The sequence below is a fragment of the Mustela nivalis genome, assembly GCF_964662115.1.
Source record: "Mustela nivalis genome assembly, chromosome: 3".
Lineage (NCBI taxonomy): Eukaryota > Metazoa > Chordata > Mammalia > Carnivora > Mustelidae > Mustela > Mustela nivalis.
The window spans coordinates 48,157,688-48,179,791 of record NC_139022.1 but is presented as its reverse complement, the minus strand read 5'-3'; the positions used below and the strand labels follow the sequence as shown (position 1 = coordinate 48,179,791).

Here is a 22,104-nt window from a genome sequence, read left to right as displayed (position 1 = left end):
TAAGGAGGAGGAAACTATCCTCATGCCATAAATTGGTGGCATTTCTGGCAGATACTGCACAGATGAAACAAACTATTCAAGTACTGACTTGCCATTGCCCTACAAGAACAATCAACATGGAGTCACAGATCATAAAAAGAAAGGACTCGGAGAGATTTGGGCAACAGCCCCTCATCTGGAGGTCCAAGGACTGAAGCAAATCTGTATCTTGAGACACTAATCACTATCTCCATACTTCATATGGATACTTCACTGAAGCAAAGCTGTATCTTGAGACACTAATCACTATCTCCATACTTCAACCTGAGGGCTCTTGGCGAGTCCCATCCTACAGAGAAGTTGCTCCACCCCAAGGTCCTTACTGCCACAGAAGGCATCTCCCTAACGCAGCCATGCTGGGAGGAATCAAGCATGGCCTCACTTTACAAAAAGCAGCAGGCAGCAAGCCCAGTTTCCTACAGAGGTAGCTGGACTCTTTCCTATACTCTAGTGAAGCAGGACCTTCAGACAGGCCAAAGCTCTTATTTGGCATACTTGTCACAAAACAAAGAACTGAGTGGAGAAAGCTAATCCTGGCCTCTGCAGCCTCACCCAGCAGAGAGCAAACACTTCATAAATCTCTCCATCTTCCCACAGCCCAGCTCCTCTCTTCCCCTCGGCCACTCCTATTCAGGACAGGGACATCTTCTCCAGCTGCTGGGTCTCTGATGATCATGCAGTCTTTCAGAATCCGACTCTCCAACAAAGGAACTGAGGGACATACATCAGCTAGCTTTCTTGTTTGCCAACAACACCTGCCAACTGTGGAGAGAAAAGGCACTGGGAGACTCTGCTGGGCACACAGAACGGAGGATGGCAAGTCCAGGCTTAATGAAGGGCTGGAAGAAAATGAGAGGCTATGCTACAGGAATCACAGGGACCAGGACAGGAAGAGTCTTGTGAATGTACCAGGACTGTGAGGGATGACCTACAACCTTCCTCTACGTCTGCCTCTCCTGCTTCCATCTGTCCACCCTCATTTCACTCAGATGCTTACTAATGACTCACAATGCTAGGTAGTAATATACAGATTAGCTGAGCTCAGGCTAAAGCTGGCCTGTCTGACCTGAGGCAGGAAGATGGAGGATCTGACATGGCTGAGAGACCATTTCCCAAAAGGAAATGGGGGGAACGACCTCTGGCCGGTCCATATTAACTAACACCCATAACAAGGAAACAGAGTATTTAGTTAGAACAGGAAGGAATTGAGGCCAGTTTCACTCTCTGTTTTGGGACAAATTCCAGGTATATATCTGTTATTGTTCAAGGATAAATAAAAAGGGGGAAAATACTTGGACTTATAGGGTGCTACATAAAGAATGCAGAACTGAGGGCTAAAAAACAAGCAAACAAGAACAGTTAAAACCACGCATTCAAAGGCTGAAAAGAACATGTTTCATAGCCCAGAAAACTGAATCTGAGGTGGGGGAGAAAAAGAGCCCTTAAGAAGAATCTCCCAAACACAGTAAATATAACAAAGAAATAAAAAATGCATGTGCAAAGGAGAGACTCAATAACTAGAAAATTCAATCTCCAAAGAAAATAAAAACAGTACATAGTAAAAGCAGAACACATTAGCCGAAGATATGCTTGAACTGACAGACGGAAAATTTAATAACAAGTTATACCTAGATACGTGGTCAAAATTTAGAACTTTATGGATAAAATTTTAAAAATCCTAAAAATGTCTGAGCGGGGAGGTGGAGGGGAAGGTTATCTTCACTGAAGCAATACATTAAAAAGCTTTTTTAAGAAAGAAAGCATATATTTTATAGTTAAATTCTTTTATTAAAAGATGAAGACACAGGGAGCCTGGGTGGCTCAGTGGGTTAAGCCTCTGTGTTTGGCTCAGGTCATGATCCCAGGGTCCTGGGATCTAGCCTCATATCAGGCTCTCTGTTCAGCAGGGAGCTGCTTCCCCCCCTCTCTCTGCCTACTTACGATCTCTCTCTCTCTCTCTCTCTCTCTGTCAAATAAATAAAATCATTAAAAAAATAAAATAAATAAAATATGAAGACTCTCCTGATGACTTCGGAACTAAAATCTATATTGAGTGTCCAAGAGTAAGGCTCAAAGTGACAAAAGTTGAAATAACAAGAGCTTTTAATATTTATTAAGGACTTCAAATACACCAGGCATTGGGCTAAGATTTGTACTCATTCAATCCTCATAAAAAACAAATAAAATATGTCCCAATATTATCCCCACTTCACAAACGGAAAAAAAAAAAAAAAAAAAAAAAACGAGGCACAGAGAGATTAGGTAATTTGCCCAAAGTTCACACAGTAGATGGGAGTTGTCAGAATTTGAACCTAGGTAGCCTGGTTCCAGGGCTCAGCCATTTGAACAGCTGTTCTAAATGAATTCTCTTTAATGTAAAAAGGACAGTAGAGATCAGGCAAACCCCAACAAACTACAAGTGAGTGGTAGTAATAGTAATTTTAGTTATTAAAAAGAGAAAAGATAGTTATTTGTTAATGGTGAGAGTTAAAATTTATGATCAAAAAAAGAAATACTCAGCCCAAGAGGGTCCAAACCTTATAGCCCCATTGTAGATGTTCAAGAAACAGATGCAGAATGAATGACAGAATGAGCTAATAAGCAAAGACCGGGCATGAATCCTTATGTACTGAATTTAAAAAATAATAAAATCCCTAAAAATAAAAGGAAGTCAACAGGGGAACAGAGACAAAAATAGGTACAGTCACTTCTGCTATAAATGCTTGCTTCAAAAACAAAAATTTACTCCAAAGTGAATGACTATATCAGGGAGCAAATTTTGTATTGCTTAAGTGAAATTTTGTCCCTGAGAAAAAATAAAAGAAGGCAGAAAACTGGGGCGCCTGGGTGGCTCAGTGGGTTAAAGCCTCTGCCTTCGGCTCAGGTCATGATCCCAGGATCCTGGGATCGAGCCCCACGTCAGGCTCTCTGCTCCGAGGAGAGCCTGCTTCCTCCTCTCTCTCTCTCTCTGCCTGCCTCTCTCCCTATTTGTGATTTCTCTCTCTCTCTGTCAAAATAAATAAAAAAAAAAATCTAAAAAAAAAAAAAAAAAAAAGAAGGCAGAAAACTGCACCCAGCTGAATCAGCCACAAAGGGACACATGAGACATATACACACACACACACACACACACACACACGTACACATGTGCGTCCAAGGTCTACCAGCTACCTCAGTTCACCGCCTGTGTTCATGACCATCCACATATGCCAAAAAACTTTGTGTCAAGTTTCAGATAACCCACTTTCTACTACTTTGCACTAACTCACAATCTGTACCCCTTTTGACACCCAGGTCTACAAGCAAATCTCAGGTCTTTTATTGTAGCATTTGCGTATTTCTAACCACCTAACATATGTAAAACTCTACCAGCATCTTTATTATGTTCCCATCTCGTGTGTGTATGTGTGTGTGTGTGTGTGTGTGTGTGTGTGTGTCACTAGCAAAGATTATGAATGTTGTGCCCTGTCAAGAAGAAAAAAACAAAAGGTCTGATGGATAATGATGGAAAACCAATTCTCCCCAAATTATCTTTAAATGTTTGTGTCAACTTCCATCAAAACCCTTTTCTTCTCTGATATGGTAGGAAGAATTTAACAAATTAATTTTAAAGCTCCTTGGGAAAATTAAGAGGTCATTCATTAAAGGAGTTTTTCAGTAAAGAAAGACAAGGGGAGATTTAAACTGTCTGTTAATAAAACAGATCTTAAAGCCCCAACAATTAGAATCAAGCAGAAATGCCCATGAAAAAGGTCAGAAAACCCAGAAATCAATGCATATTTAAATACAATAAAGACCGGCACTTCAAGTCAGTAGGGGGAAAAATGGACAATTTACATCTTAGGGCAGCAGCAGAGCACAGCATGGGAGGGAATGGCCTGTGGGGCTGGACAGGCTGCCCGGATGGCACACAAGCCAGGAGCATCCCAGCTGGGTGACCCCAGACGACCAGTGTCTTTATCTGTGAAACGAGGACAGTCATTGTACCTACTTCACAGACTGCTGAGAGGATTATCAGTTATCATTTGTGAAGTGCTCAGAACAGCCACTAAAACAGTAAGTGCTATATATGTGATATTAAATAAATAAAAGAAAGCAGTTCATGCCATGATAATCCTTAACCTCGTGGGAACAGAGGGGAGGGAGACATGGGGAACAGAATCTCCCATCATACCACATTAAAAAGATAAATTTCAGCATTTTAAAAACTGAATGATAAATTAAACTGGGTGGGGGGAAAGGACTGTTCATTTGATCTTTAGATTGGGAAAGTAAAGCATTAAGAAAACAGATTAATATGTTCAATTACATAAGAATTTTCAAGTCTGTATATCAAACACTAATAAGTAAGAAAATAACTTGAGGGAAAATAAGGGTTGATGTACATGCATATAAACTTACAAATGGGTAAGAAAAAGTATACTATGGAGCAATTCACAAAACACTTAGCCTGTGTATATGAGAAAATATGCAACATTATCAGTAATCAAAAATTGAAATTAAAATATTTCAACCACCAAATTGGTCAAAGTTTAAAAAAAAATTATATTGGAAGCCAACTAGGCAGAGACATTGGTACAATTCTATATGGAAGACAGAAGAATACTCTGAAACAATCTTCCCAGGGGTCACTTTGATTATAAGCTTCAAAAGCCGTTTAAAATATTGAGCCCCTTTGACCTAGTAATTCAATTTCTGGGACAAAGGTGGAACACAGGATTTCAATAGCAAAGTTTCAAGTCACTTTTTCAGAGATGAACCAGAAACAAGGAAAAAAGGATGTGAAGAAATATTTTAAGTTTCAGATAATAAGGCTAGGAATTTTTACCTTCTAAAAATTCAACACTTCAGTGTATAATTAATGTTTAATATTACCAAATTGCAAAAACAAAAACAAAAACACAAAGAAAACAAAAAACAAAAAACAGTTTTAAAACAAACCTTTTAATAGCATCCTTCTTCGGCTTATCTATAGTATCCCACCACTTTGAAAGGTAAGAAATCTCAGACCACATAAATTTTCTCCGTGAGTCTTCTTTCAGCTTGATGACCATGTTATTAAAAATATACTGAGTCATCTCTCTAAAGTAGTCATCAAAAGTCTTCAACCAACCTAAATCAAGACACAAATATACAACAAAGGTCTGATTCATATGTCTGATTTCAACTGAGTCACATTCCATTGCATCACCTTTGGAAGCCCTTAGATATTTCATTCATATGAAGACACATTTAAAAATTTCAGAAATGTTTCAAGTGGTGAAATTCCATTTCAACGGACACAAAACTTAAAAAGTCACTGATGACAAGAATACTCTGAAAACTGCAAAATTCAGATAGAAATGAGGAAAAAATGAGAAAACGACCTGAGGACAAAAAGTATTTATTTATGCTTAATAATTATGGTATCAAATTCAATTACTTATATCTATCTCTAATTTAAGGAATTTGCTTTAATTTTAAAAATCTGAACAAGCATTAATTAACAAGCTGGTACTACTCATAATATGGGATGAAAACTGTATCTTTTCATATGACATCTGAAATTTCCTACCCATTTTAGTAAGTTAAATCAAGAAAAAGAAAATCACAAGAATAAACTGTATCTAAAAGCCAGAAGCAAAGTAGTAAGGTAATTAAGAGCCCTATTATGAATACAGAGAAGTAGAATTCTGCCAAGAACGGGCATTAGTTTCCAAAGGCTGTAAATTATTCCATTTTTTGGAAGCACAAACTGACACTAATCAAACACCACAAGTGTCTACATGTACGTCAGGTCTTTTTCAAAAGAAAATTGCAGATATTGAGGACTTAGTTCTTGGACTTTTCTCAAATAGCCTGGAAATTTTATCTAAAGATATTTGCAATTTCACTATAAAGAAACATCAAATTTTAAGATTTTATTTATTTGCCAGAGAGAGAGAGAAGAGACCACAAGCAGGGGAAGCGGCAGGCAGAGAGAGAAGCAGAACAGGAAGCCTGATGTGGGGCTTGACCCCCGGACCCTGGGAGCATGACCTGAGTCAAAGGCAGACACTTAACTGGCTAAGCCCCCAGGTGCCCCATTACTATGAAGAAACATTTTTAACAAGACCCATACATCCAAGCATAGCCCTGCCTGTCAGAGCATCAAAGCAACATGATGAGCGGAAGAGGCAAAATCATGCCTAGCTGTCTACTGGCCAAAGAGACCCTTCAGAGTACAACCTCTTATCTCTCAAATCTTACAGAGGTAGGAGTTTCTATACATCCAGGCTAAATGACTTCTTTATTTTTTCCAAACCTCAAACATGTGGGATGACTAAAATATTAAGGGGTCAATGGGTTAGTTCTTTTTGTCTATAATTACTATCTAAAATATACTATATTGGCTAGAAAAATATTAAAATCTGCTAGGACAGGTAAGATAATACAACGATTTTGATAACAAGCTTCTGAAAAGGGCATGCCACTATGACTATATTTCTCCCTTTTAACTAAAATCTATTCATTCAATGCATAGTTATTTAGTGAGCATGTACAAAGTGTAGGTTTGAATGCAGTGTAAAATATTCTTTATAGGACTTTCTTGATCTAGGACACTTTTAAGTACTTTTAAAGTCACCAAAGAAATACTACATGGATAATTCAACTTTTCTATGTTCAAACAAAAAGCTTGTACATAGAGAAAATTCAAAGATAGCTCACTAAATAGTGGTTTGCAAAGAATTCCATTTTGCTTGGCTAAGATACAAACCTGGATTCCTGCCTCAGAGCACAAAGCCAAGATCCACATCTGGATTCCCAAAGACAAGGAAAGAATATCCAACCTACCCCTAGAATGCTCTAACTCACTGCTGAGCCCACCATGTCAAGATCCAAGACAAAAAAAAAAAAAAAAAAAAAAAATCAAGTGCTCAGACCTGAGCCCAGGATATAACACAAGACTTGATAAATACTAGTTACTATTATTTTTTCATCTTCATCAGTCTTTAATTGTCCCTTCCCCATCTCTACAATCAAAACGGGTAAAAGAAGAAATAAAAGATATTTCTAACATCTAAATTTTGAAGAATACACATTTATTTAAAACGTTTAAACCAGCTGTTCTACATCTTAAACATATTGGTGACCCAAAACTTTGGTTTACAAAGAATTCATTCTATGGCCCCGTTACGGGGGGAATTGTGTCCCCTCAAAATTCCTATGTTGAAGTCCTAAACCTCCATACCTCAGAATGCAACTGTGTCTGGAGAAAGGGTCTTTCAAGAGGTGATTAATGTATAATAAGGTCATGAGGGTGGGTCCTAATTCAATGTGTCTTTATAAGAAAAAGCAATTAGGACACAGATACACACAGAGGAAAGACCAGACAAAGACAGAGTGCTATCTGCAAACCAATACAAGAAGGCCTTCGGAAGAAACCAACACTGCCAACACCTTGATTTTGGACTTCCAGCTTCCAGCTACCAGAACCGTAAGGAAATGATTTTCTGTCACTTAAGCCACCCAGTCTGTAGTACTTTGGGATGGCAGCCCCTACAAACTAACTTAGCCCTAGGACAAATCAGTGTTGTTACCATCCAAAAAACAAAGATTACGATGTGGAGAGAATTTATTTTACCAAGTACCATCGTAATATTTAACACATATCTACCTACATATTGCAAGACTCAGCTAAAATCACATGTATGTAAGTAACATCTACTTCTGTACCACAGTATTACTATATAGGTGCAGTAAGGACCATGTAAATTCTTGAAATGTCTCTGTGAAAATTACTGTCTTAAGACATCACACATAACTTTGACCTGAATTTCAACAAGGGTCAAAGCTAAGCCCTCATTATTTGGCTATTAACTCAATAAAAGAAAAGAACTATGAACAACAGAAGGACTCCAAAATTAATTTAATAATAAAACTCTGGTAATCTAGCATAGAAAGGAAATTTAGAAGAAATCGTCTTTATGAAGATGAAAAAGTAACAGGTTTTTTTTTCTTTTTTAAGCACAATTACGTGTTTTCATCGGTTATAATTTGTTATTAGCTAAGACCCTTTCAAAGAATAGTTTATCACAGTTTTCATAAAGAAATCACAGTGACTGATTAATCCATTTTGCCTTCAACACTTCATTTGCCCTTCCACAATCACACAGAAAATATGTCAAAGATATTTACGTGAGCCAAAATACATGCTCAGAGATGTCAACTTAAAAGCCTTCCATAAAACTCATCTATAATAGATACTAATATCACTACAATACAGCACAATTAATGAAGAATGAACTAAAAGATAGCCTCTTGCAGCTTTCAATATTGAGTAATATAACAGTAAATTAGCTTTTATTGCTCTTATACAATAGAGTAATCAAGTATTCCCTCTATACTGAATTGGCTCTTTCTTTTCCTCAATTACTGTAAAACTACAATTGTATATTAACATGAGACCAATCAGAAAGATAGTATTTTATGAAAAGTTGTATGGGACATAAAATTATATTCCTACCTCTGGATTTAATAATCTTAGGACATTCAGTAGCAAACTGATTTACTTAAGTGGTCAATTCACAGCCTTTTTCTTTCCCTTGAATACACTTGGAAATTGAACCGGGGCTAGAATAGCACGAAGAATACCTTTCCATTTCCTCTTTTTCCCCTCTAACAACACTCTTACCCATAAAACAGCTAATCACCATTTTTTAGTAAGTGGGGAAATATCTGAAACGAAGAATACATAATTAGAAGTTCTGTAAGGCAGGCATAACTCCAAATTCGCTATCACTATTTTATCATAAAAAAAGTTCTAAAATATAAAACCTAGTAAAGTTGACAACTCTACTGCTTATTTTTAATGCGTATGGACAATTAAACATCTCATAGCTGTACACTGACAAAACACAATTTTTTAAAATTTGACTCTTGATCTAGCTTCAAAGCCCAAAGACTTTTTGTGGGGCTCTCATTCTCAGAAGAAACACTCAGTTTTATCTGGTTCAAGGGCACACAGCACCCATTTAAGACCTGGGCAAGGGGATCCCTTCCTGAGCCCTGGACACTTGAGGGATTGTTCCATTCTTCCTCTGACCACACTCCTTTCACACAGTAAATTCCCAAAGCAAAGAACCTCCCAGAGCCTGCCCTGGCCTGCCCTCTCTAGTACCAGGGCCCAGAAATCTGTACTCAAATGGCCCCAAGACAGTTTCTAGAGCCCACCAGGGGCCTTCAATAGGACAGTCGGCCTACAGGTGGTAACCTCCCTAGCCTGAGCAATGGGCAGGGCAGATGCAGTTTGCAGAGGTATGGGAAGAGTCCTGGGGTGTGTGCAAGCAAAGGAGGGCAGGTTTAGGACAGGGCCATTTCTGGGAGATGGAACTGGGCTACCAGAGGCTGGCTCTTTCCACACACACCAACACATTCCAGTGGAGAACTGGAGCCTGATGCATCTCAACCCACGCCTGGCCTTCCTGATAACGGTTCTGTTTCTCAAGGCAGGAGAAAAAGACCTATTTTTATTTAGCAACGTATCAATGTGATTTATGACTTTTAAATGTTTATACAAAGGGTCTGAGGGCCTCCAGGTATTTCTGCCCCAATTCCTACAAATTTAAGAACCTATAACCTGAACTTCAAAGCAGTCAATTCTCATGAAGCTGGCACCTGGTATGAAGCTTACACTGTCAAGAATTCAGTAAGTATGTGATAGATGAATGAAATGTATGGCCGAAAGGATGGGGGCGAGGGGAAGGTATATGAAGTATAGATGTAAGTTTATTCCTTCAACTAGAAATGAAACCAAAAGGAAAAGACACGGCACACATACACAATTAGCTCTAACGCATTCATTGTCCGTTCTGATGCTAACCTAATAATCTCTGGCCATTGTCTTTTGAGGCTGTATTTTATATTTAGAAAAAGCTATGTCAGCCCTAAGATGATTTAAAACACACAACCCAAAGAGGGCATGCCTCTCAAATCAGTGCTACACTATTGTGATTTTAACTGCTATGATGATTTTTTTAATAACTATATTTATTCTACACAAATTTAAATAGGTACCAACTGTTAAGAATACATGAGAAATTTTGAGTCAAAAATAATTATAGCCAGATAATAAACACACAAAAACTACAACTGAAGCTTCAGATTACTTCTGTTTTAACAGGATACTCGCAGATTTAAAAATAAGTACAAATATTCATAAAATAGGAAAGCTTCTTTAATTCAGGAATTATGTTATTGTCTACCAACATACGATCAACAGGTTTCTTTCATCACTTGTTAAACCCTTCCACAGTTGACTGCAATAGCCAGTCTTACACTTAAGGTATCACATACCATCTTAGTTGGTATTATTGTATCTGTTTTAATCAAATCTAATGGTTAATTTTAATTCCAACCTTTCTATTACAAGTTAAGCCTGTGTCCACCCTCCCTCAACCCAACAGACTGTGAAAGAGCTTAAATCAATGTCCTGTTCCAGATTATTCATTCAAACACATTCAAACCTCTAAGAAGGCAAAGCAATAAAGTTAGTCAGTAAAAAGAGATTCCACAGTGAAAATATGAACAAAATGCTGTGGGAATAAAGAAGTGGTGAATTACTACCATAAGGACAGAAGAGATTCTTAGAATAGTCATCATCTGGCTAGAGGAAAAAGGTGGTAGTTCCCAAATAGAAGGCAGAGCATATGGAAAAGACACTAAGCTACAAAGGTCTGTGTCAATTTCAGGGAGCAGAAGGCAGGCGGGTACGGCTATATGGAAGCTTACACAGTGGGAGTATGGAGAGAAATAAAAATAGAAGTGGGGGTCAGATCACTGAAAATCCTCTAAACCGTTCTTGAATCTTGCTGAAAATTTAGGAGAAAGGAAGTTAGGGTGTTTTGATCTGTGCTTTCAAAAATGAATATACAAGATGTATACTCATATACTATACACTATATATACTCTATATACATATATAGCATATTACATATACTATAGACTATACATGAAGGAAGGTGGTAAAGTAAAAAACAAACAGGAAACGAGGCCCCTGCAAAAATTCTCGTGAAAACATTCATGAGGCCAAGGAAGCAAAATCATGAGAATATGCTGACAGATGCTCCCGAGAGGGAGGAGAGAGAGACTCGAGGATGAAATTGAGGTTTTCCAGAGACCTGTGAGTCTTTCAAAACCTAGAGGCCTGCTGAATCCTGTATATGCTTCTGAACTCGGGTTTCCAGAATCACCTCACCTTTTTTCCAGGTGATTCAGTGTCATCTAATAGTTTTCAAAGCATATCAGCTTCACTTCCACTAAGTTGTTTGAGATACAGCACTTTTTGAACCCACGTAAGATGTCCTCACTGGAAATTCTATCCCACACCACGGGAGCCGTTTGCATTACTGTTAGGAAAGCTGGGGTTTTGTTCATCCTACAGCTGTATGTATAATGCCCAATTGTGACTCCTTACTATATTGCTTTTCAAAATGCCCTTTAAAAGACCTGTGTACCTCAATATTTGACTCCTGCATTATGAGATCAACCACCACAAAAATTTCTAAATCTGGGCTAAAGTCACTTCCCTCCCTTGTTAAGGACTCCATCCACGAGCATCAGTTCACAGGACACGCCAGGCCCTAATATGTCCTCCCCAAACAGAGCTTAGTGGTTTGAAAAAAATGAAAAGTGTCTATAAGATGAGAGACATCTTTAGAAGCAAAAGTAAAAGTGACTTCCTTCAAGGAGTTACTCTGAGTATATGAGGCTAGTTAGCCTTACAATCAGGCAAATACAGGGCAAATTATCAGTTTCTAAAAGAAACCATTTAAAAGCTGGAAAATACTACTTCTAAATGACTTGCTAATTGTAAAATATGCAGCAATGAGAAAAACCACTCACCATCTCATTTACTCAAGTACTATTTGAGGACAGGGACATCCATTTTAATAAGGATAGACCAGAAGGAAAAAGGACGGGAAACAGTGCAGTGAGGGGTCTACTTCTGCGAGATAGTTATAAAATGTTTTATATGATTAATCATACTACAGTAGATGATATCTGACGTGGAAACATTTAAAAGATCTTCTCCTTAGAAGCTCTGCCTGTGGTTTCATAAGTATTACCTTCAAGAGTCAATATTAAATGTTTCCAAGTCCTGAGTCCAGAGCTGGACAGCTTGGGTTCAAGCCCAGCCCTACCACCAACACATTACTTGGACTCTTCTGCCTCAGTTTTCTCATCTGTGAAATAAGGGTAATAACTAGACTTTTGCCATAAAGTTGCTGGGAGCAGAACTGGATTTAATATGTGTATAGAACAGGGCCTGAAACACAGAAAATTCCCGTAAGTACTAGCAATTATTTGTATAACTGGCGCATTGGTGAGCTCTGAAGACCCAGACTTGAAAGACAGACAAAAGTAACCAAATTGGGAGAATGAGGACCTGTTTGATGACTACCACATCTCTAGGTGCTACTTGATCTATGTGCTCCTAGGGAATGCAGTCAGAGCCACAACAATCAGCCTTTTCCCTCTGAAAAAGAACCTCAATATACCAATTCTAGAAATTGCTTAAAAAAATAATTCTAGGGGCGCCTGGGTGGCTCAGTGGGTTAAGCCTCTGCCTTCGGCCCAGGTCAAGATCCCAGGGTCCTGGGATCGAGCCCCGCGTCGGGCTCTCTCCTTGGTGGGGAGCCTGCTTCTCCCTCTCTCTCTGCCTGCTTCTCTGCCTACTTGTGACCTCTCTGTCTCTCTCTGTCAAATAAACAAATAAAATCTTTAAAAAAAAAATAATAATTCTAAAGAGCTGTGTAAACATTTAACTCTTAATGCCAACATTTTCTTAATTAAGATTGCCAGATAAAATATAGGATGCCAAGTTAAATTTGAATTTCAGATAAATAATGAACAAATATTTACTATGTGTTCCATATGATATTCGGAACACATAATACACTAAAAAAATTATTATTTATTGGAAATGTAAGCTTTACTTTTTTTTTTTTTTTTTTTAAGTTAAATCTGGCAACCCAAAGAGCTCCTGGGTGGCTCAGTCGGTTGAGCACCTGACTCTTGGTTTCAACTCAGGTCATCTCAGTCTCCTGAGATCAAGCCCGGAGTCAGGATCCATGCTCAGCGGGGAGTCTCTCTCCTTCTGCCACTCCCCTGCTTCAGCACTCTCTAAAATAAATAAATAAAATCTAAAAAAATAAAAAAAAATCTGGCAACTCTATTAACAACCCAAGTTTCAGATAAATGTGCCAAATTAGTTAATCCCCATAAAGCAAGAAAATCAACTAAAGAAAGTATCTGGAGAAGCAGCATAGTAAAGAGAAAGAACAGAGATCTCAGAATCAGGCAAATCTGAGCTTTAAGTGGCCACCCTGTACCAATTTATAACTGATGGATCTCAAAGACATTAGTATACCTACTTTAGCCTCACTGTCCTCACCTGGTAAATAGGGTTTAATTTACTAGTTTTGAGGGTTGCAGAATGGATTACATGAAGCAACACACACTTGACACTCCCCTAACACAAGACAGGCAATGACTATCAGCCCTTACTCGGTTCTCCTCCATACTATCTTAGCTCCAGAAACTCAAATTTCCCATCACAGTAGTCAAAACCAAGAACTCAGTTTAACCCTCAATTACTGAACAGAACAAAGTGGCCCCCAAACTGTGCCCACAAACAAACCTCCCCTCTCCTGACCACCTCCTCCTTCCACTCTGCAGGTTCCTTTGGCAGCAGGACTTGCAAGTCTCCCCTGTTTTCACCCACCTGTTTGATACCTAACTAGGGCTGCCCAGAACTCTTTTCTTCTGACTGTGCTGAACAATATATGAACAGAAAAACCTTTCCAATAACTTAATTCTGTGACTGCCTCACGTTTTCGGTCTTTCTCGTTTTTTAAGAATAAGGGCACATAGGGGCACCTGAGTAGCTCAGATGGTTAAAGGTGACTCTTGATTTTGGCTCAGGTCGTGATCTTGGGGTCATGAGACTGAGCCCCACGTCTGGATCTGCACTCAGTAGGGAGACTGCTCAGTAGGGAGACTGTCCCCTGCTTTCTCTCTCTCTAAAATAAATAAATAAATCTTTAAAAAGAAAAAAAAAAGAAGGGCACATAAACACATTTCAAATTATCATATAATGCTAAAAGCAAAATTGTTTTCTTAATTTTCAAAACAAAAGTGAAAAATCCTACTCACTCATTTGAATCAACAAAAACTCTAGAAGAATTGCAAATGTGCAAAATAAAATGATTTTCCACTGTGGCTCCTGTGCCTAGGTCTCTCTCCTATTTGGAGTCATACCACATGGGGGATTATTTTCTAATGTTCATTTTACAAATTGCTTAACTAACAATATGCTGTCCAACTTTCCATTTAGTATACCTTATCTGCTCTCTACACACTGTGATTTCTTTGAAGGAAAATTAACTAAATATTTCAGCAGTTTAAGTAGTGGGAAGGAAAGAATTAAGATTGCAGATACAAAGGGGCTGTAATTGTGTTTTAATCAGCTTATTAAATATAACATGAACATGTATCAATCAACTAACATTTAATTTCATGGTCTATGATTCAAAACTTTTCAAAAGCGTAACAGTACAAAGTTATCAGCATTTACTTAACAATTCCTTTCCAATTTTGTTTTAACTCATGTAAGCCACATAAAATACTGTATGACAATTGTTACATGTCCTCATGGACTGGAAGAAGGCATGATCAGAAATTAAAATACAAACATAATTTGAAATTTATCTGTCTTGTGAGATATCAGAACTTCATCCAAAAAGAAAAATACCAACATATATAAAAACACAGCAACGTAATCTTAAAGTTAGGGAACGCAATAGAGGAGTCTTTTAAAAGTCTGTCTCAAACACTCCTATCCCCAACAGACAAAACTCCATCGACGAAACAAGCCACAGAGCTAAAGTTTGTTTTAAACTGTTGCTGCAGAAAATGCAAACAAATCTCTCTAAATCTCATTTAGAAAGTAAACCGCCTAACTGCACATTCATTTAGGAGTATTATACGAAGATTTCCCATTACGAAGTCACATTTTGACTCGGAATGTTTGTGCACACACTTATCTCTTTTCTTCCACTGAAAGAGGGGTTTCTTCATGATTCGAATCATTCATTTAGTTCTTCACAGAATAATTTAGTTTACCTCAACTCTACTTTGGTGAAGGAGCAATGAAAATTATGAAGAAAAGCCAGCGGGTTCTGTTCTCTAGCACTTTGCTTAATAGCAGAAATCGCTTTCGCTTTACAAGGTCTGTGTCTGGCCATTATTTATCCCTCAAGTGGTGAAGGGCCTGAGGGTAAGGGTCATTAACATCTTTTACTAAGACAAAAAGACTCAACTGTGGTTGCTAAGATACCAACAGACAGAGTCACCAATAGCAGTGAGGACCACTGACTGGACAGTCTCCCCAGGGAACAACACACAAACTACTGCTGGAATGCCAAGACACAAAATCTCAAAGGCACAGGCAATCCCTGCCCTTGAAGAGCTTCATATCATTTGCCGTTTGTATTTAAAATTCCAAAGAACATTTTAAATATATATATTTTTTTAAGGAAGAGAAATAGGATAACAGGAAAAAGAGATGGAGGGAAGGAAACTAAAGAAAAATGTACGTCAAGGTCCAATGTTTCATCTTAGACTGCAGAGCCACATTCCCTGGTTCATTAGCTTATTTAACCAAGTAAGTCAGTACCATGTGCTGCTTACTCTTCTGGGCGTTAGCGATGTGCTGGTTATAAGACAAAGTCTCAGCCCTCACTGAGCTTACACTCAAGTGAGGAGACAAAGCAGAAATGCTCTAAGTGTTGATGGTCTTAGACTGTGTGCAAACAGGGCAAAGTGTATGAAGTTCAAGTAGCTTCAGAGGGGCACAGAGACAGGTCGAGAAGGCCTTGTCTATATTTAGCGATTATTATATGCCAAATGTGGTGCTAGGCAATGACGGGAGGCACATATTCTCTGTCTTTCAAGTGTACTCGGGTGGGAGATCCAGGGAAACTAACGAGGAATTCCTTGGTGCCACTTACTGGTCCCGGAAGCTTGACGAGCTGGTGACGTCTTAGTCATGAATAATGACACTCACCTTCAAGGGTTATGGTGAGCATTCCATGTTCATAAAACATTTGGCACACTGCCTGGTAAACTACAAATTTTTATTACTATAGTTTAGTGTATGTGTTATAGAATTACAAAAAATGAGATTGGTGGAAATTGAGGATGGCATAAAAAGGGAGGAGATAATAAAAGTCTTTAGAAAATCTCAGAGGGAGGAGAAATAGGTTCACACGAGAACCTGCAAGACATACTGCCAAGTGTATTTATAAGAAACTGGACATAGTGGAATCCCATCACACACCTAATTAAGTGACAAGAACTAAACTGTGTATAGCCGGCAGAGAAGAAAGGAGATAACAGTTTAAATACTAGAGGGGCTCTTCCATTATTACACTCAATAAGGGGTATTTCAGAGTGAATGAGATTTACAGAGAAAATCATCTGTAGTTCTACAGGCAAACTCAGATCCCATGTGTACTGTGTGAGCACCTCACCTCACAGTAAGTCTAGATATAAACAAAGATCTATTTTTTTAGTACACATACCCTAAATGCAGATATACTCTTCAATCTGGCATACAAGTAAATAGCAAAAGGAATTTTAACCACATGTGATCACCATTTGTATGTACTTGATAACTAATTATCATTTGAAGATACTATTCTACCCATACGATCTACATTTGACAGACAATCACGCCCAAAGGACTTGGGGCCAGTATACAGCAAAGCCAGGATGCCTGCCTCATTCTGCCTGGTTCTAGATCCCTGCAGTCTTTCCATGATGCCCAGCCATTGGAGTTTGGATTTGAAGGGAATGGCTAACACTAAGGAAGAATATGACACAAAACATTTAAGAGGAATGGTTAATAAGACTGATAGGCATTTCTAAGAAAAGATAAAGATATTAAGTCCAAGGACAGAGAAACCGAAGTCAGAAGTATGACATGTGCTCACTACACATTCCAGAAAAATACTGATTGCACATATTTTATACCTCCGTGCATGCTATATATTGAAGTTTTATGGAAATTCAAACATTTCAGCATCCAAACTGTCTCCAAGTACCTTTCACATTCAAAAGCAGCACACATGTGTATGCACAAACATACACATACAACTTTACCAAATCATGGGTCCAGACCTAAAGTAACAAGTTCTACTGTCTTAGAAACAAAAAGGAACATATGCCAATAAACCAATGTGAAGGGATATAAGTCAGGGATAAATGAATGTTGGTAGTAAAGAAAAAGCCTTGAAAGTACTAGATGAATAATGGTGAGTAGATGATACTAGATGAGTAATGATGAAATGGAGAAATTGAGAAAAATAACAAACAGAAGCGTTAAGTCAGTCCTCAAAGGAAGTCTTTCGAAGTATATGCCCCCAAAAATCCGGCAACCAAATTCATGACGTATTTACTTGGTGCCAGTGTACTCGCTCTAACAGATCTTTACACTGAATCATGTTTCCCATTGTAATTTTAGTGATTTTCCCTTACGTTGGTGGAAAAAGTCTCCAGCCCCAATAAATAACAAAAGCTGTCATATGAAATAATAACAAAAATGATAATGACAGCAGTTCCTGGAGCCATGCGTCATGCTTCTACATCTCATCCAATGAAGTAGGTACTTTATCCTGACTCTACTGGGGAAAAAATACTTATACTTTCATATTCAGTAACTTGCCTAAAGTTGTCTCACACCAGGGGCTTGGGACTCCACACTCAGGTCCACCTGACCAAGACTCTTAACCACTTCACACTGTTTTTCCATTTTAAAGATTCTAACATTCCCAAGAGAATTCTGCATTTTTTAGTGCAGAGTTTATAACATGAAGTAATTCTCCCATGCAGTATTTTATAAGACGTAACTATAATGAACATCAGCACTTTAAGTGAGTGCAACTTTTCATTACCAGAACAAATATCTTCTTGCGCTTATTACCATTTTACACTGTACAAGTACTATCCAGGAATGGCACAAAAATTGATAAAAATAAAAACTCAAAATACGATGACATATAAAAGAAATCTGTTACTGTAATAAGTCAACGAATAATGTCTCAAACATTTGAGAAACTGGATCTACCAGATTCTCATTAAAATACTCTGTGTGTACAGCGGCTTAATAACCTGTAGTTTTTTTGAAGTGCAAATTTTACCTGGGTCATTATGGGAATGAGGCACCACAAAGACTTGAAGGGGCTTAGAGTCCCATTCATTAAATAAATAGCTAATGTCAAATCCTTGTTTCCAAACTCCACCATCTGGATTGTCAAAAGGAATTAGACTGTAAACATCCAACATCTAAAAATACAAAAGACAAAATAAAGGGGGAAAAAAGAGTAAGTTTAACCATGCATTACCATTTTTAATTTGAACTCAATGTTGGAAAATATTTGCTCAGAGCTCTTCAGTGTTGACCCTGTATGTATTTTACCAGATAAAGTTATTTCTATGTACATTAACTGAAGAGTTTAAGGCAGAAAACATTTAATTACCATTCAAATTCTTAAAATGTTACTGTTACTTTACTATTCTGATAAATAAGCCCCTCCCCCATCTGCTTCTTATGAAAAATAAGTTCATTCAATTACTTCTTGCCCTGCTTGACTTCTAATAAAATCTAATAGAAATTGATAGGAACTAAACAGCAAAGAAAACAAAATCTCTTTTTTTATTTTAGCAAAGAAAAAATTTCTCATGAAATGCAATTATGACCAAATATTTAAGGATTTTCACACACAATATCGATAATTTTTTTTTATTTCGAGTTGTCCTTTTTTTACAATTAATCACATATATTTTAAAATCTGTATCTGAATGGAAATGCATCTACAGCTATTCCTTCTCTTAGCAAATATTATTTACTATCTTCATTCTAAAAATAAAACTACAACTGAGTCAATGAGGCATAATCATGTGAAAATGGAAATTGTTAAATGTTCAAATGTTGCCTACATTTTCAATGTAATAGTCCTAGGTAATAACCTCTTTGGATACAAAGGAAAAAATATTGAAGGAAAAAAAAGAAACCTAAAAACTTATATTTTTCATCCCCTCTATAATACTAAATGGGACAAAGAACGCAAATGTCTTTGATAACATTTAAATTATGTAAAATTATTATATATTATAAAATATTTAAGCCACAAAAAAATTTAAAGATACCAAGCCATTATGTAAGAAATGAATACAAAGAATTTTAAGGCAACAACATCTCACTTCACAATGTATGAATTTATTTAATAAATAAAATAAAATGCTCCCAAGGAACAGTCGATAACTCTTTGGGAACCAGCTAGAAAGGAGGATGTGTTAGCAGTCTCTGTTATTCCTTCTTTTCCTAGCCCTGCAGCTTGCCCTGTCCCACACTGCCTCGCTCTGCCCACATTCTGGGGTTGTTCAGCAGCACAGTTGTTTCTGTCCAGCCCAGATTTAACAGCCCCCTCCTTTTTTGTTGTTTTCCTTTAAAAGGTACTTATTTAAAATCTATACAAGGCCAAGACTCACAAAAACAGACATAACCTTCACAACACAGAATCCTGATAGTGTGTGAACCTGGTCACACACTAGTTGATAAGATTATAAGCGTGAGGCCTGGCCAACTCTGTCCCAGCTGTTGGCCTGTGAGTCATGACTTCAAGATCCTCACGTTCTCTGTCCCCAGAAGTTAGTGGAAACATCTACTCTGAAGGGAGGCCAGAGCCAACCCATGTTGTCCAACTGTAACATATTTGCTCCTTATGGACCTGTCACCCAATTCCAGCTGCAGGTCTAAGGTACAAGTTAAACACAGCTCTGTCCTAACTGGCAGAACAGAGCACATTTGACCTTAAATTTAAGAAAAGCAGAAGTCCTTTTTTATCCTAGATTATAACTCCTCTACTGTCTAGAAAGGTGCTATCCAAGAGAAACAGAATTCAAGCCAAAATCCTTAATTTTAAATTTCCTAGTAAAATGAAATAAGTGAAATTATTTTAAGACAAATTTACTTAAACCAATATATTTATAATATTATCTCCACATATGTATAAAATGAAACAAAGAATCTTGCATTTGTTTTCACAGTAAGTCTTTATTTAACATTAGAGCACATCTCAATTCAAACTAGCCACATTTCAAGTGCTCAGCAGCCACATGTGGATAATAACTTTCACACTGAACAACACAGCTCTAGAATATTTCCCTTCCCTCTCTCACAAAGAGATATTCACCAGAAGGTATCTAACCCTATACTGTGTGAAACCTATAATGTGTAAGATATATAGTAAGAATAGAGCTTTTCCTATATTCTTTATAGGAAGATAAGAGAATCTCTTTAGACAAATTTAAACCTCTAAAGGTCTTCATCTACTAGATTACATAAGACCTAAGAAGCATACAAAAAGGTCATAATCATAAAGCATAAAATAATAAAAAAAAACTGGGGGAAGCACAGAATTATAGAATTTTATCACTAAAAAGAACTTTAATGATCATGTGATTAATCAATTTACTTTACAAAAACAGAAACTGGAATCCAGAGAGTTTAAGTAACTTACTAAGTTAAAACAGACACCAGATCAAAAAAAGAAATAAAAGCAAGAAAAACCCAATGATAATTAACAAATGCATACATTACCTGCACATCTGAATTCTGACTTCCACTCTGCAAAGAGAATGAACAGTCTTCGGGGTCCACTACAAGGGACAATTGTTTTGATGGCAGAAGAGGTGAGCCAGCACCTTGGCTGAAATTGCCTTGTGAACTTTTTGGACCATCCTCCACAGACTCACTCAAATTGATGACCGAGTCTCTAATATTTGAGATGATCTCATTATTCTCAGCTAGCAAACGTTCCAAATGGTCTATTTTTTCTTGCAACATTGAGAGCTGGCCCTACAATAAAAAAGAAAAAGGCAGCTATATGAAACTCTAATATAGCTCTGCTGAGACACACACATTTTTTTTTTTAAATTATGTGCCTGCCCAAGAGGGCAGCCACTCACCCTTTACTTTCCACTTTTGTAAGTGGGATCACAAAAAGCATGAACAGCTGGCTGTGTTGAAACACCAATTTACAGCAGAAAATCTCCATGGCTGCAATCTTTGTTTAATCGCGTTTTAAAATGTGCAACAGAGAGACCAAAAATATTTGGGGATTTATTTCCTATTGCCCCAAACCCAGTCCTAAAAGACTGTTGAGTTCTCTATAATAGCTAAGCACAACATATTATGTTCAGGTATGAAATTTTAAATTTCAGTTAACTGATTCTGTTACTTGAAAGGGTCAAAAAGTATGAACCCGAAAAAAATCATTCCATTGTAGTAACCCTAGTGGACAATCCTAAATAAGAAATATCATCTACAGGAAGATCAATTAATCAACTCAAATTAGCTACATGCATGAAAAGTAACCACGTTAGAGGTCATGTAGACTGCTTTTCCCACATTGTGTGACTTAAGGTTTTTTATTGTTTTTATTTTTCTTTTTTAAAGATTTTATTTATTTGAGGGGCACCTGGGTAGCTCAGTGGGTTAAAGCCTCTGCCTTCGGCTCAGGTCATGATCCCAGGGTCCTGGGATCGAGCCTCGCATCAGGCTCTCTGCTCAGCAGGGAGCCTGCTTCCTCCTCTCTCTCTGCCTGCCTCTCTGCCTACTTGTGATCTCTGTCAAATAAATAAATAAAATCTTTAAAAATATATATTTTATTTATTTGAGAGAAAAAAATGAGAGACAAAGCACAAGTGGAGGAGGAGGGGCAGAAGGAGAAGCAGGCTCCCCACTGAGCAGGGGCCCTGATGTGGGTCTTGATCCCAGGACCCCGGGATCACAACGTGGGCCGAAGGCAGACACTTAGCCAAATGAGTCACCCAGCACCCTGAATTTAAGGTTTTTTCATTGATCCTCACATTGCATTAAGAGGTTTGTCATCTTTATAACATAAACCTTGTTGTAAGAATAATATTTCAGCTTATGAGAGCAAGGACAATCTTTGTCTTCTTCACGCCTATATCTTGGGC

The 22,104-nt window shown here is 37.6% G+C and overlaps 1 protein-coding gene across 2 annotated transcripts in view; it reads right to left on the bottom strand.

The window, feature by feature from the left end:
• The window catches only part of MAN2A1 (mannosidase alpha class 2A member 1), a 170,013-nt gene that overhangs the window by 122,485 nt on the left and 25,424 nt on the right, over positions 1 to 22,104 (bottom strand). For both annotated transcript variants that reach the window (XM_082724900.1, XM_082724901.1), the window contains exons 2-4: positions 20,723 to 20,980; positions 18,261 to 18,405; positions 4,981 to 5,152 (exon numbers count right to left, since the gene is read on the bottom strand). In XM_082724900.1, the coding sequence (XP_082581026.1) occupies positions 4,981 to 5,152; positions 18,261 to 18,405; positions 20,723 to 20,980 (575 nt within the window). The remainder of the gene's footprint in view (positions 1 to 4,980; positions 5,153 to 18,260; positions 18,406 to 20,722; positions 20,981 to 22,104) is intronic.